The sequence below is a fragment of the Perognathus longimembris genome, chromosome 28 (genome assembly GCF_023159225.1).
Source record: "Perognathus longimembris pacificus isolate PPM17 chromosome 28, ASM2315922v1, whole genome shotgun sequence".
In the NCBI taxonomy this organism is placed as follows: domain Eukaryota; kingdom Metazoa; phylum Chordata; class Mammalia; order Rodentia; family Heteromyidae; genus Perognathus; species Perognathus longimembris.
This window is the reverse complement of record NC_063188.1, coordinates 76,370,209-76,386,832: the sequence shown is the minus strand read 5'-3', so window position 1 is coordinate 76,386,832 and position 16,624 is coordinate 76,370,209. Positions and strand designations below refer to the sequence as shown.

The window sequence follows — 16,624 nt, the reverse complement described above, 5'->3', positions numbered from 1 at the left end:
TATTCAATATTCTTAAAATAGCTTGAGCCTGCTCCTGGAGTGTCCGTTTTTATTTTACAGTTTGACATTTTTCATTTCACTATCACATTAGGACAAGTTTTTAAATCTCAGATGGTCAACTGGTTTCCAGTGGCTCACTCCTCTAATCCTAGTTACTCAAGAGGCTGAGATAGGAGGATCAAGGTTCAAAGCCAGCCCCTGGCATAAAAGTCCTTGAGACTCTTATCTCCAGTGAACCAGCAAAACAGCCAGAAGTGGACCTGTGGCTCAAGTGGTGGGACACCAGCCTTGAGCAAAGAGTGAGAATGCGAGGCTCTAAGCTCATGCCCCCATACTGACACATGCTGCATGCACACACACGCGTATATGTGTGTGTCTGCATGCGCACACGCACACACACGCACACACACACACAATCTGAGCAGGTGAGTCCACCATCATTACTTCAGAGACTCCAGTCCACTGCTTCCAAATAAATTTCACTATGAATATGACAAGTTCTAAGGCATATCCCATGGTAATCTAATTGCAACAAACGATATCTGCATCATTAGTATATTCATTCTTCCCAACTTGAAACAGTGTAAGACATCCGTTTATTTATGTCTTGGTTTCTCCCATTAGATTTTTTTTGAATGTCCTGGGGCTTGGGACTCAGGGCCTGAGCACTGGCTCTGGGTTCTTTTTGCTCAAGGTTAGCACTCTACCACTTGAGCCATAGTGCTACTTCTGGCTTTTTCTGTTTATGTGGTGTAAGGGAATCAGGGCTTCATGCATCCTAGGCAAGCACTCTATCACTATGCCTTTTACAATTGTCCTTGAATAAATTTTGTGTGCCCAATGCCACATTTAACTTATGGGTAAAAGGACCAAGGTACACTGCACACACAGCTATGTGTATATGTATATGACAAGTGTATATGATGGGATGTGGGTAAAATAATAAACCCTTTAAAGACTGCATCATAGGTAAAGTCAATTCTTGAATGTAACCTCGTTGTATGAGATGTGACTATATAGTGTAACACCTTAAGTTGCAAAACAAGGGAAGGGGTGACATTGTCTGAAAAGAAATGTACTCATTATATAACTGTAATCCCTCTGTATATCACCATTATAATAACAATAAAAAGTAATAATAATTGGGGGAAAGATGTACTAAAATCATGATACACAAATTAAAATAAAATGGTAAAACAATAAAAGAAAAAAGAGGAAGGGTAGAATGGGAATGTAAAGGAGAAAGTCAACTTGTTCAAAATACATGGTATGCATGTATGGAATAATCACAATGAAACTCTATTGTCTTACTAATGTATGCTAATTAAAACACAAAATTAAATTAAAATACTCAAGTAGTTTAAATAATCCTCCTTTCTTCCAAAGGTTGTATTATTCTTGAAGACTTCCTGAAATATCTTCTTTCTAATGAAATCAGATCAATTCTGAAGTCTTTTGCTTCTACTCAGTCAGTAAGAACCATGTGCTGAATATTCCACACCCTACCCAGGATGTAGTGGAACTAGGGCAAAGGAGAGCTCTAGGCTGAGAATTGAAAAAAAATGGAGTTCTGGTTTGGTCACCTACTTGCCATATAAGCCCAGAAGGAGTGACTCTGTCATCAGATTGACCTTGAGAAAGCAGCTTTGATCTCTCTGTGAGTCAATTTTCTCATCTGTGAAACTAGATCAATAAATAATAACGACTTCATGGGATCATTATAAGGTAATAATGCATTTCATGTAAAATGTATATAACTTGCTGGACAGGGTGACTCACTCCTGTAATCCCAGCTACTCAGAGGGTTGAGATACGAGGACCTAAGTTCAAAGCTAGCTCAGGCAGAAAAGTCTGTGAGACTCTTATTTGTAACTTGCCACCAAAAAGCTGAAAATAGGGATGTGGATCAAGTAGTAAAATGCCAGCCTTGAGCAAAAAAAAAAAAAAAAAAAAAAAAGCTAAGCAAGAACACGAGGGCCTGAGTTCAAGCCTCACTACTAGCACCAGAAAATGCATGTATCTGTGTCTCTTGCATAATAAACACTGTAAATGTTAGTTAGCTACTCTCTGTGTTCTTGTTGCTAATACTACAATGATATCTTTTCTTTGTTTTAGCTTCCTCATCAACAAAGGGGAAAAAATCAAGGCTTAAACTCATAAAGTTATGAGGATTAATAGTGGCTAAGTGTATATAAATATTTAAAAGAAATGCCCCAAGACTTCTAAAGTTCTACATAAAGCAGGAAAATGGAAAGAATCACAGCAGGCAATTGTAGGTAGAGAAAACCAAAAGATATAATCTACAAAATAATATATTTTAGCTTTTCAATGTATGTGTTGACGCAAATCTTCCTCCTACAAGATCTACTCACCATCTTCCCCTTCTGCCAATATGAAAATGAGTTTGCATTCTCTGCATGCAAACCATGTAAGAGCAGAAAGAATAACCAGGAGTGGAATTAACTAGAATTATCAATTCATTGTAGGTTTCTAGGCAGAGAGAAAAGCTCAAGATTATACATTTGATTTTTCCACCTACATCCATCATTCCTGTTGTGACAGAAATGACATAATAAATGTGAAAGATGCCTGTGTGTGGTAGTGAGAAAAAAGTGAGAGGAAATTCCATCAGAATTTTTCCTCACAAAAATATCAGCTTTTCAAAGCTGGGTGGTTGGGGACTCATCCTTGCAATCCCAGCTACTCGGGAGGCTGAGATATGAAGATCGTAGTTCAAAGCCAACTTAGGCAGGAAAGTCCTTGAGACACATCTCCAATTAACCTCCAAAAAGCTGAAGGTAGAGGTATGGCTGAAGTAGTACAGTGCCAGCCTTGAATGAAAAAATCTAAAGGACAGTGGCCCCAATACCAACAAAACACACACAGACACACAGACACACAGACACACACACACACACACACACACACACACACACACACACACACACACACATACCTGGACTTTCTCTAGTCCTTCCTTTATTGCCTGGGATCTCTGACCGTGATCTACATCTTCCATCTTCCATATCTGCAGCCTCTCTATTGATCTCTACGGGTTTTTTTTAACTGTATTTTTTTTTGTCTTTTGTCTTTTTTGGTACTGGGGATCGATCCCAGGACGTTGCACTTGCTAGGCAAGCACTTTGCCATGAGCTACGTCCCAGCCCTGATCAATATGTTCTTAAACATACTCCACTAAGATTGTGACCAAACCTCACTTCTCAAATTTAGCTTGGATCAGAATTATCTGCAAGTCTTGATAAGACATAGGCGCTATGTGGGCCCATACCCCACTTTCCAATTCAGCAGATCTAAATGGGGTCTTAGATTTTTTCTTTCATTTCTAACAAGTTCTTGGGTGATATTGAGGTTGCTGGGTCTGGAACCACATTTTGAAAATCACTGAATTAAATCCAGTCGTCCCCAATTTAATCCCATTTTCCCCAGCCAACTTCCTTCTAGACATTTTAAATAGCTTTTAGGCTGGGTTCCAGTATCTCACGCCTGTACTCCTAGCTACTCAGGAGGCTGAGACCTGAGTCGCAGCTCAAAGCCAGCCTGGGAAGAAAAGTCCCTGTGAAACTCTTACTAACCTCCAACTAACCACTCAAAAAGCAGAAGTGGAGCTGTGGCTCAAATTAGTAAAGCCACTGGCCCCGAGTTCAAACCCCACAACTGACTATATATGCAGGCCCTGAGTTCAAACCAGACAACTTACGATATATGTATGTATATACATACACAAACACACACACACACACACATCTTTTTAACATGTTTTTCCTTTTAATTTTTTAAAATCACACAGGAAAATATGATAATATTAAAATTAGTGAAGAGAAACTTGATCCTTCCTACATGGTGGAAATGCAAGATGCTGCCGAAAACGTTTTTTTAAAAGCAAAGTAATCAAAATAGTGAGAAAAAGGGTAAAAGGCGAACCGATACAAAAGCAATACTTAAAAGACAATTTGTTGTAAAATAACTATACAAGTTGGGGCAGAGGTGGTGGGGGGAGATTTGGAGAGGAGGGAAGTTGGTAGAAAAATGAGTGAGGAGGTAACAAGTTTGCCAAAAATATATGCACTACCTTACTGTAACTCCTGTGTATATCACCTTGACAATAAAAAATAAAATAAAATAAGAATTATAAAAACTTAAGTATAAAGTAATCATATAGCCCAGAAATTCTACTCGCAGTGCCTAATAAAGAGAACTGAAAACATATCAACACTAAAACTTGTACCCAAATGTCTTGAATAGTAATGTACATAATCAAAGTTGGAAACAAGGCAAATGTCTATGGATGGATGGATGGACGGATGGATGGATGGATAGATGGTGGTCTATCCATAGGATGGAATATTAGTAGGCAATAAAGAGAAATGAAGTACTGAAACACGATACTACATGGATGGACTGCTAAGTGAAAAAAGTCGGCCTCAAGAGCCCACATTTTGTATGATTTCATTTATATGAAATGTGTGGCAAAGGCAAATCTATAAAGACAGATTAGTGGTTGCTTGAGACTGAATGGCAAGTGATTGCAAATGAGCATGAAGGATCTTTTTAGAGTGATAGATCATGTTTCTAAAGGTGGATTGTGGTAATGACTGTACGTTATTGTATATTCACTAAAAGTCTGAATTGTACATTTAAAATTGGTTGAATTTATGATGTGCAAAACTATTTGCATTTCTTCTTAATGCTTCATCCTTACAGACCATCATGCCACTGACTTTTGATGCCCACTACTTAACTAAATTTGCTTTCTTGAAGGTCACTTGTGATTGCAAACTGTCAAAGCCATTAGCAGTCATCATCTTCCATAATGGCAATACACCTGCCGATTTCTCCTTCTACTTCAGCTGCTTGACCTTTTGGTTTTCTTTGCTGCCTCTTTTTCATTATCCTGCCTCCCACACTGAGTGTTAGAAAAGCATCCTCCAAGGAATATACTTGTGTACCTCTTTTACCTCAACTACAACATATTCCAGCTCTAACTTCTCCACTAAACCAGCGTTCAGTGTGTGCCCCATGTATGTGGGTAACTTTTTGCAAGTCACTAGGTCTCACTGGTGTGTCTTCTTTGTTCCCACGCTCTAGTCACCAAGTTTTCTCTACTTTCTCAAAAGGTATTATTTATTTGTAAGCAAACAATGTGAATAGATAATGCACATAAGATGCAATTCCAACAGATGAAAAAAATGCTCAAAGCCAAATGATCAAAGTAAGCAATTTACAATGATAATTTCATACCCATTGCATTAAATTTATACCCATTGCATTAGAAAAAGAACATTATCAATGAAGAGAGTTCTGCTATAGTGCTAATGGCCAAGTAAAACATCTCCTGGGGAAAGCAGTTTGGTGAAATCCATAAAGAACCATAAGAATGCTCCCAACTCCAGATAATTGTATTTAATGAGATCATCAAAGTGAGAAAAAGGCTATAACTACTGAAAATGTTCTGCAGCATTACTTCTTAATAGCAAAAAATAGGAAACAAAGTAATTACCCAACAATTTAGAAATTATTAAGCAAATTAGAGCGCATTAAGCTGGTGAAATATTAGATAGCCATTAAAAATTATAACTATTGAGAGAACTTGCACAGCAGCATGAAAACAATTCACTAAATAATGCTCCTGAGAGGAAGAATCAGGATGCAGGAAACATATCTACATAGTTATTATAACCATGCCAGAAATAATCTCCATACCTATAGATAAAGCCAAGAGGGAAATAAAAGCAATCAGGGTGGGAAGGTGGTAGAAATCAGACTATTTTTTCTACTAGTTTTTAATTTCCTATAATACTGTTTGCATAATAGACAAACTTTTTTCTCCACAATCATTCCATATTTATCTCTTTCTTCTGTACATACCACTCCACCTCCCTAATCTAAGCCACACTCTTTCATGCCTGGCTCATTGCCATGGTGGGTTCCTTTTACTACATTTAGGCTACGGACACTGCCATATTGCCTAAAGGGTCACATCGATCAAATCACTTACCTGATCAGTGATCTTCCTTAAAGAAAAGCTATTTGCTGTTTTTTTTTGTTTTGTTTTTTTGTCGGTTTGGGCGCTTGAACTCTGGGCATGGGTGTTGCCCCTGAGCTCTTCAGCTCAAGGCTAGCACTCTACCACTTGAGCCACAGTGCCACTTCCGGTTTTCTGGTGGGTAATTGGAGGTAAGAGTCTCAGGGACTTTCCTGCCTGGGCTGACTTTGAACCGTGATCCTCAGATCTCAGCCTTCTGAGTAGCTAGGATTACAGGCATGAGCCCCCTGGCACCAGCTATTAATTTTTTTCACCAGCTATTAATTTTTTTAAAACCAATACAGGCAAACAAAAGTTGTGCATACAATAAGCATACATATTATGTAATGTTTAAGTTAACCTACTACTCAACCTAGCTCCTCAAATTTTTATCATTTGTGGCATAAACTTTCAAAATCCTATTCTAGCTTTTGGAAATATTAATGAGCTCAGCTCATTAATGCTAGCTATAGTCACTATACTGTGGAATAGCACATGAGAGGTTCTTGCTTCTATCTCAGTGTAACTCAGTGCTTACTGGTGCTCAGTGATCTTTAATTGCTCTCATATTTCAGTCCTGTCTTAATCTTAAGGCCTACTTTCCTGGACCAATGTTACACTAGTAACCTTTCTTCTTTACTGTTCTGAATGCTGATACACCACTTCCTCAGTATCACATGGAACATTTACTGAGAGTTTTCAATGTCAGGTTTTGTTTTCAAGAGTTTACTTTGTGTATATATGCCAGTACTAGGGCTTGGACTCAAGGATTGGGCCCTATCCCTTCATTTTTAAACTCAAGGCTAGCTAACACTTGAATCATACCTACATTTTCTGCATTTTTGGTTTATTCATTGGAGGTTTTTTTCTGTGGGTCCAGCTTTGAATTGTGATCCTCAGATCTCAGCCTCCCGAGTAGCTAGGATTACAAACATGAGGCACCAGTGCCTGGCTTTACCCCTAGACTTTTAATGAACAGACTAAATTTTTCCATAAGCCCTTTCAGAAGAATGGTTACCAAAAAGCATGTACCTTCAACTCTGGGGACAGATCCTTCAAAGGCACAGCCCTCTTACCACTGTGCCTACTCCAAATGCCCCAGGACCCCTGGGAAAACAGCACAGTTTATTCCTGTTCATTTCTGTTTCTACAGTCTGATCCCATAAATCCTTGGGGCCTGCATGGGCAGGGCTGCCTCAGGCCTCAGAGTGACCATCACAGTGTCCCACAATACTGTCCAACGTGGAAGACAAGGAAGAGCCACTACAGGATGGCAGGGGGCTGGCTTTCCCTCGACCTACCTTCATAGAAGGTTGCTATAGCATAATCTAAAATGTTCTCACAACCGTCAAGGTCATTACCGGCAGTCTGAGGGACAGGCTGGATATCTTATTGGCATAAGTCCCTGGTATAGATACCAGACCAGTTTCCTCAAACGAAACAAATCAAGCCTAAAACCTTAGCAATTTATGTACAAGCCCCAGAAGCACCAGACTCACTCCAACTCCCTGAATGGTCACTTACCTCCCCGACTGGCTAGTTTTCCTGTTTCCTGTTATTGGTTTCCATTTGTCCCCAGGAAATTCCTGCAAAGCAAAATTCTGATAAGTTAGAGAGCTCTGAAGAGCCAGGTGGGAGACTGTGCCTAGCCAGGCCACCCAACTGGTATGATGTACTATTCCAGGCCGGCTAGGGAAATATGCACCTGCAAGGCTGCCTTTGTGTGGAGAAGATAGCTGAATTGCCACAGGCTTTCAGACACACAGAGAGCACGCAGGGACCTGGACACTGTAGGTTAGGAACACTGCGTTTCCCTCTTGCTCCACTCCCCTCCCAAATCATGGTTAAAAAAAAAAAAGAAACCAGTTTAGCATGTTTGCTGTTTGCTCTGGCTCTTCCCTTCATGAAGGGATGGAGGTCTTTTTGTTTGTTCTGCTGGATGAACCTGCTCATTCCTTCTGCCTCTTTGGATACAGAAAGCATCTTCTTGGAAGCTCTGGCCTGGAGGGGGCTTTGAGGACAGGACATCTTGCTGGGTGGCGTGGGGTAGAGGGAGAACACGCATGCCAATCCCTCTACTCTGCAATGGCTCTTCCTCTTCTGCCCATGTCTGCTAGCAGGGCCTAAGGTGGCCTCATCTTGGGCACCATTTGTACCAGGTGCCATGGTCCCCCACACTACAGACACCCCACTCTAAGAATGTTTTCTTTCATTATTATGCCTAAGCAGCATTTTTCCTTCCAAGCCAAGCCAAACATATAATTTGTAGAAATGTCCCTGGCTTCCTATTCTAGCTCCAAACTGAAAGCAAATTTGCTTTTAAGATCCTGATTTGTGTGTGTGTGTGTGTGTGTGTGTGTGTGTGTGTGTGTGTGTGTGTGTGTGTGTTTATGACAGCACTGGGGCTTGAACTCAGAGCCTCATATTCTCCCTTAGCATTTTTGCTCAAGGCTGTCCCTCTACCACTTGAGCCACTTTGGATTTTTGCTAGTTACCTAAAGATAAGAGTCTCACAGATTTGTGTCCATGCTGACTTTGAACGAGGATCCTCAGATCTCAGCATTCTGAGTAGCTAGGATTAAAGTCATGGGCTATCAGCACCCAGTCTAAGTCTCTGATTTCATATCCAGCCTTCTATGTATAAACTCAGAGCTTAGCTCAATGAGAATGGACAGTTTTTTCTAAACCTTGCTCCATCTTCCAAATTGTTTTTCTCCAGTGCTGTTATTATTAGTTCTAGTCAAGATTTTATTGCCTTTCTCAGAGTACACTTCCCTTTGAGAGATCAGACACCTGTTGAAGGAGAATGAATGTAGGTCTTTTGTATAAATCATATTGGCTAAGACAGTTTTAGCTGGGTTATTTGAAGCAAGTTCTGTTACTTCCCATCTGGCAAATAAAGACTGTGTTGTTTAGTCTTGCTGGATTACCAGCTCTATTACAGTGCAGCAAGAATGCCCAGCACAGTTCTTGACAATATAGAAGGCTCTAGATGGGTAAGGAGCCACAGCCTCTAGTTTTACCATTTAAGAGACTGAGGCAGGAAGATCACTTGAGCTCATGAATTCAAGACCAGTCTGAACAACATAGCAAAAACCTCATCTGAAAAAAAAATAATTTCAAGAAGGTTCTGGATATCAGTAGGTATAGAAAAGGTAAGTTTCATTTCCTGGTTCCAGCTTTCATAAGACCAGAACAGTCCGATGTACTGATATCTGGGCCATCAATGCGGGTCTAACTACTTGTACTTCAGACTACATCAAGGCCATTGTGAGTGCTGTCCCTGCCCACCGACATCATAATTCATTTAGCCACAGCGAGAGCCAGAATTTCCTGTCCATGCTCTTATTAAGTCCTGTGGAAGTGCTCAGAAAATCGCAGTGGCCAAACAAAACAAACTCCTCTATTCCTCTCCCAAATCCAATATCCCTCCCAGGACTGTGGCACTTTTTCCCTTAACTATTTAGATGTCTGTAAATGAATGATGCCCTTTGAACCAAAGCAGTAGTAATCCTCTTGACTAGCTGCAATTGGGCATCACTGTGGAACTTTTTGACCTAATGAGGTGATTCTGCTAGGTGGCATCCTGCCACACTGGAGAGGGGACTGGGCTTTGTAGTTGGCTTGTGGAAAGGCAGGGCAGCACACTCACATTTGTTCTATGTAGTGAAGTAACAGGACTACAAATCCTACACCCACTTTCACTAACTGGGTGAATGCTGAACAGCCAGGTAGAAGACAGGTAGGACAACTTCTCTTTCCCTTAGTTTCCCCAGCTATATAGAGTGGCCTATTTGTGATCACCTGAGTATCTGTTTCTTGGCTACTTGAGAACTCAAAATCAGTACATCTAAAACACCTATAATCATACCTGATGTCCAATGGACACTCACAACCCACCGATATTAGTTACTATGATGTTATTCAAATCCTGGCTCTGTCACTTGTGAGATGCAAATCCTGTGTGAGCCTCAGTTTTCTCTGTTGTAATATGAGGATCCTATCATAATTTATCTCATAAAAGTGTCACATGAACGAAACTGATAATGCATTCAAAACTCATGAAACAATAGGATGTGAATTTGTGCCAAGTTCCTCCTCTTAATATCAATGCATAAAGAGTTAATTAGCTCTCAACCTTCTATAGGGCCATAAGGAGCTGAATTTCAGTCTTACTTCTGACAGTCACCTACTATGTTGGGAATTACAGCTGTAACATCTGCACACATGCTGCATGTTCTCCCCACATGTTGAGAAGTTGGAGACAAGACAGTTCCAATGGCAAGTGTAGAATGGGCATGCAGTGGCTCCAAGACCGCCATCTATGTACCCAAAGACCTAGTAGCTAAGCAGACATGTTTAGCTCATCTAACAAGCAATTGAAAACTCTGCATGTTCTTCCCCCACAAGCACACAGGGACAAGCATGGATAGGCACAGGCTCCCTTGTATTGCTGCCAATTGCTGCTGCCTAGTAGTCGAAAGAAGTTTACACTGAATATCCATATGCCCATCACATAGATTCCACAGTTATCATTTTGCTATATTTACTTTATCGTATAACTGTTTACCCTTCTATTCATTCACCAGTCCATCTTAAATTTTTGATGCATTTCCAGGTTAAATTGCAATAATCTTTTGAAAACTTAAGTGAAATTGAAAAGGTCCTTAAAATCCACAACTATTAAAATGGTTTCAAGAAGAAATAGTTAACTGAAATAACTCTTTCTAGGAAAGGAGTTAAAACTTGTAGTTAAAAACACACACACACACACACACACACACACACACACACACACACACACACACCCCACTTGAGGTCCAGATGGCTTCAATAATGAACTAGATACTTAAAAAAAGAAAATACTAGTTCTATACAAACTCTTTCTGAAAATAGAAGCAAAAATAATCCTTTCCAACTTATTCGTTAAAGTCAGTGTTATCTAGATAGAAAATAGGATAAGGTTTTTACAATAAACTGCACGCTAAAATCGTGAACATTACACATACAAAATCCTCAACAAAATAGTAACAAATAAAATCTAGTGACATATAAAAAGGGCACTATATTTTTACCAAATGGGATTTATCCTGGCAATGCTTATCCTGTTGCTTATTTCAAGAACCAATCAATGTAATTCAGCATATGAATATACAATAAAGGACCATATCATTCTTTTCCTATATGGTCATTTTAATAGACATAGAAAAGCCACTTGAAAGAAATACAAATCCATTCTTGTTTTGTTTTGTTTTGTTTTGTGCCAGTCCTAAGGGGTTGGAACTCAGGGCCTGAGTGCTGTCCCTGGCTTCTTTTTGCTCAAGGCTAGCACTCTACCTCTTGAGCTACAGCGCCACTTCTGGCTTTTTCTGTTTATGTGGTGCTGAGGAATCAAACCCTGGCCTTCATGCTTGCGAGGCAAGCACTCTACCGCTAAGCCACATTCTCAGCCTACAAATCCATTCTTGATTTAAAAAACACTCAGAAACTAAGACTAAAGAGTATTTACTCATCTAATAAAGGACACCAACAAAAAAACCTATAACTGACATCAAACTTAGTAAAAATTTTAAGAACAAAGCAATTATGTCTGCTGCCCGCCACTTCCTTTGAACATTGTATTAGAGGTCCTAGATAGTGGCCAAGTATAGTAAAACAAACCTATAATCCCAGCTATTTGGGAGGTGGAAACAGTGTGATCAAAAGGCCAGCCTCAGACAGAGTTAGCGAGAACCTATTAAAAACAAAATAGAAACAAAAGGACCAGAGGGAATGGTACAAGTGGCAGAGTACTTGCCTAACAGTCAGAAGGCCCTGTACTCAATCCTTAATACCTCAAAAAAATTGATTCCTAGATGCCATGATTGCCCATGAAAAAATGTTTATAACCTATCAAAAAGCTACTAGATTTAATTAGCAAATTTAATAACAAATTTGCAGGACACAAAGCCAATATAAAATTCAACTATAGTTCTATATAATAGTAACAGAATTCTAACTTTACACTACAAAAGAATTCTTACAATAGCATAAGAAACTGAAATCTTAGCAATAAGTATAATAAAATCTGTTTAAAATATGGCTGATATTTACTTACAGTTTTTGAGCACATTTTTGAGCAAACTTTACTTCCCAAGATATGGACAATTATGAGGAATACATCTGTTGAGTTTTTTTTAATCTGTTGAGTTTTGATGAAAACACTTGTGTAAATCTAGCCCTTATCAAGGCATAGAATATACCCTTATATTCTTTTCTAGTCATTCACTGTGCCAGCACTTCCTGGCAAGTCGGCTCTCAAATTTTTTTCCATAGAAGAGCTTCTTTTCTCATTCACCAAGTACCTCTTTCCCCCTCAAGAATATATATTGAGGGGTTTCAAACTCAATGTCATTATAGAAACATCTGGCACAGGAATTAATTATGTTTTGACCACAACAACCTCAAAGTGTCACTTCAGATGCAATGGGAAAGAAATGTGGCATTGAGCAGGCAAACAAAAAACACTTGGGTGTCCTCCAGAGGTACCTAGAGGAAAGGCAGAGTTTTGTATTGGGGTTGTGGGTAGCAACAGCAAGTTTAGACCTGGGTCTCCTGTCCTTGGAAGCAAGCAGACAAGTGAACTCTAAAAGCAAAAGCCTGGGAGACATTTGAAATTTTTACAGTTCCAAATAATAATTTTAAGCAGGAAGTAGAAGACAATGAATGCTGGTTTCTGTTTCAGTGCTGATCCTGGGGCTTGAACTCAGGGCTTGGGCTCTCTCCCGGTGCTTTTTTTTTCTCAAAGCTAGTGCTCTACCACTTGAGTCACAGCTCTTCCTCTGGATATTGGGTGGTTAATTGGAGATCAGAGTCTCACAGACTTTCCAGCCCAGGTTGCCTTCAAATCATGATCCTAGCATCTCAGCCTCCTGAGTATTTAGGGTTTTAGGCATGAGCCACCAGCACCCAGCAATGAGTACTGTTTTGTATATGCACTGAGTCTCAACCCCTAGATACACTATCTCATTTGATCCTCACTACTGATCCACATGGCAGCCATGACTTTCTTCTACTTTAGATGTAAGGTAATAAGAATTTTCTTAATACTTTCTGCTTTATTAGGTAAACATCCATTTTCTCTATTAAAAATCATATGCCTTCGAATTGTAGTTGAATTGCTTGCTTACAGTGACTCAGATACCAATTTTACAGTTAGGAGAGAAATCTCAGTGGGTTTTTTTCTTTTCTTTTCTTTTCTCTCTCGCCCCCTGTCTTTCTCCCTTCTTCCTTCCCTCCCTCCCTCCCCAATTCCCTCCCCTTCCCATCTGTGTATGCACACATGCACTGGTACTGGGGTCAGGGCTTTGCATTGTTGCTTGGCTTTCTTTTGCTCAAGGCTGGCATTCTACCAAGTGAGTCACAACCCATTTCTGTCTTTTGGCTCGTTAATTGGAAATAAGTCTTATGAAATTTTCCTGTCTGAGCTGGCTTCAAATCATGATTCTCAGATCTCAGCTTCCTGGGTAGCTAGTATTATAGGCATGAGCCACCTGCTCCTGGAGAGTTCTTTTCATAAGGAGTCAAAATTATTTGTATCTAGGTCTAAAGATGCACAAGAACATTGCACTCTGAGGGTGAGTGTCATACCCAAGGTCACTAACCTACCATGTGGTGGCCTAAGCCACCCATACCCAGTTCATATTATGCAAGTGTAATTGTCATATTTTCAAATGATTTCCCTAGCTTGCTCCTCACACAGAGAATGATGAAGTTCACCAAAGGCTCACCTGCACTGTCAGCTTCCGGGGCTTCCAAGCATTGACAGGTGTCAAACTGCCATCTTCATGGGCACTGTGCTGAGAGTTATGATAGCAAGGTGCACACCGGATGCACTGGTGGTGGTGGCACCTGCAATTGTAGCAGTTAGGCATCATATTTCTCTTTAGCAAGGCAGGACAGAGTTCCCCAGAACAATAAACGCAAGGGTCATGGACAACAGCTCCCTGGACACCGCAGGAGTAAGAATAGGTCCTGTGGCAGTCAAAATCACCACAATACAGTGGCTTGCAACACATTGTATTTTCTAGACTTTTGCTTGCAAAGCATTCTGAGTATGTGGGAGTTTCTGACTGGAGAGATGACATGGAATGATATGATTGGTCTGTGGCATGATATGATTGGTCCATGGGATGGGGCCTCAATTCCCTGTAGCTGGAGCTCATTGACTGGAAGTTTTGATCTAAAGGTTTGGGTCTCTGTGTAAAAGTCTTGTTACTATGAGTGGTTAAACATGGCAAATGAGATGTTGATAAGGATTTGCTACTTTCTTCAAAGAACTTTCTTCTGTCAGCAAAGGGCAGAAGGATGGCTTCCTCCCCAGCTTGGGTAGTAGTAGTCTTCAATTCTTTGTTGTCACATGGGCTGGAAGGTCCTTCTATGGCAAGTGCCACATGTGGCTGGGAGTTATGCTCTGGAGACCATCTCCAGTGACCTCCATGGACCCCACGGTGAACATGTGCTTTCTCAGAGTCTGAGGGAAATGAGTCAGGTGCTTTCCACCAGGTGTTCAGGCCTGAAGACGACTGGGTAGGCCTCTGGCCAGGGCTTATTCGTCCCTCTAAGCTTAGCCTAGATTCGTGGCTTTCAGGGGCTTGGCTGAGGCATTCTGAAGATCTAGCCTTGAGAATCATGCTTCTGTTGAAGAGTTTCTCTCTAGGACTAGGAGGTTTTTTATATGAAGATAGAAGAGATGAGTTAGCGGCAGGGAGTGGAGGACTTTCTGGAGGTTCCTGGGTCTCTTCCACTGGCTCCTTAGTGTCACACAACTGTGACAAGGGGCCCTTGCTTTTTTGGAGCTGGGCCTTCCTCCTCTGTATTTCATTCCGAAGGTTGGTAGCAAACCGTTCACTCTTCCTCCGGTTCTGGATTGAGCGGCCCCGGGAACTTCCACTTTTCCTAACTCCAGTTTGACCAGTCTCCTTGGGCTCAATGTCCCTTTCTTCAGTTGCCCTGGTGCTGCCAGCTCCTTCAGTGGTTGAAGAGCAGTCTCTTGTTTGTTGAGTGAGAGAGCCAGAGGCAGAGGGCTGCTGGCTGGCCAATTCACTGCCTATTCTGCTGGGGTCCAGGAAATCTCTTTCTGGAGGGTGTCCGTCAACTTCTCCATGTGGAGAACTGCTTTGGCTCTGGTGTTTTGAATCCAAAGGCTGATCATCCATTGGCTTTGTCTTTCTTTCTTTGCTGGACTGGTCATGGGCTTCTCCTGTGGGGCCACATTGACTGGTTTTCCCTTTTTGGCTGCTGTGCAAAGGGGACAGAGTCCACTGATGCTCATCCTGCTCATTTGCTAGCTCTGTCCCCTTTCTGCCCCTGGGATCAAGGTGTACTTGCTGCAGGTGGACTGCCAGAAGCTGTTCAGGGGCACTGTGGCGATGCCCTGTGAGTCCTATAAGGTGTGGAAGGCCTCTCAAGGGAGAGGGGTCAGCAAGTTCCGCTGACCTCTCATTGAGCAGGCTGGGATCTCTGCTGGAAGTTTGGTCACAGGCTTTTGGGGAAGCCTCCATCAATAGATGCTCAGGGTCCTGCTGGTTAGATTCAGGATTTGGGCTGTGCTCACCATCCTGATGGTCATCACCTGTCCCTTGATCTTGCCCACTGAGGCAGCGGATTTGGTTAGGGTTCCTTGGGGATAGTACTGTCTCTAAGTTTGCTTTCTCCTTCAACAGCAATGAGTCCACAGGCTCAGAAGCCCTGCGCTGCTCTCCATTGAAGAGTTGGGTTCTAGAAGCCTGAAGGCTATCCCGCCTCACTGGAGGTTGTGGTGGACCTCTGAGCACTTTGGAAGACCCTGAGTGGTGACCTTCCTGTGGGCGGGATAACATTTGGGAACTGGGGGTTAGGTGGCCCCCATTGGTGTGTTGGCTACTTCCTGAGGTCCCAGACACATTAGAGCGGTCATTAGGAGTCTTACTTGTCCCTGGACCTTGTGCGATGCACTCTGCAGATACTGACTCCTCTGGCCTGATAGAAAGGGCACAGTCAGAGGCATTTGAGCTGGCCGAGAAGGAGCTATAGGCTGAATCGCGCTGGTTAGGGTACGTGTTCTGGTCAATGGGTAAAAGGTGACCCTCATAGGTGGCCTGGCCTGGTTGTTCCAGGCTCTCCATGCTGCCAATGGAGCTGCTCTTCTCAGTGCTACAGTGCCGGGACAGGGGACACCACTGCACACACACGTCACTGAAAGATACAGGGCACATCCATTAGTTAGTTAAGCCATTTATCCCTTTCCTATCTTGGCCTACCTTTCCATATAAAAAGACAAGAGCCACCCGTATCACAAATGCAATGGCATTGAATCAGAAAGAGAAAAGAGAGAAATAGGGAAGAGGTGGTCATTGGCCCACAGAAGGATGTGGCAAAATGGAGGAAAAGATGACACATGGAAGAAAGATGGGAAAACAGCCCAAAGACTAAAAGTGGACAAATGCTATGGGAACTATGCACTATTTCCTTATCATCAACAAATCTGATCTTCCTTTTGGGCTGTTCCTGGAGCATGTAATTCTCTACTATAAGCAACACTATAAGCAACAGCCACTTGTG

The 16,624-nt window shown here is 41.5% G+C and overlaps 1 protein-coding gene across 5 annotated transcripts in view; it reads right to left on the bottom strand.

Moving 5' to 3' along the window:
- Positions 1 to 16,624, bottom strand: part of Shroom4 (shroom family member 4) — a 216,571-nt gene that overhangs the window by 22,458 nt on the left and 177,489 nt on the right. For all 5 annotated transcript variants that reach the window (XM_048335887.1, XM_048335882.1, XM_048335885.1 and 2 more), the window contains 2 exons: positions 13,813 to 16,258; positions 7,568 to 7,629 (listed from right to left, as the gene is read on the bottom strand). In XM_048335887.1, the coding sequence (XP_048191844.1) occupies positions 7,568 to 7,629; positions 13,813 to 16,258 (2,508 nt within the window). The remainder of the gene's footprint in view (positions 1 to 7,567; positions 7,630 to 13,812; positions 16,259 to 16,624) is intronic.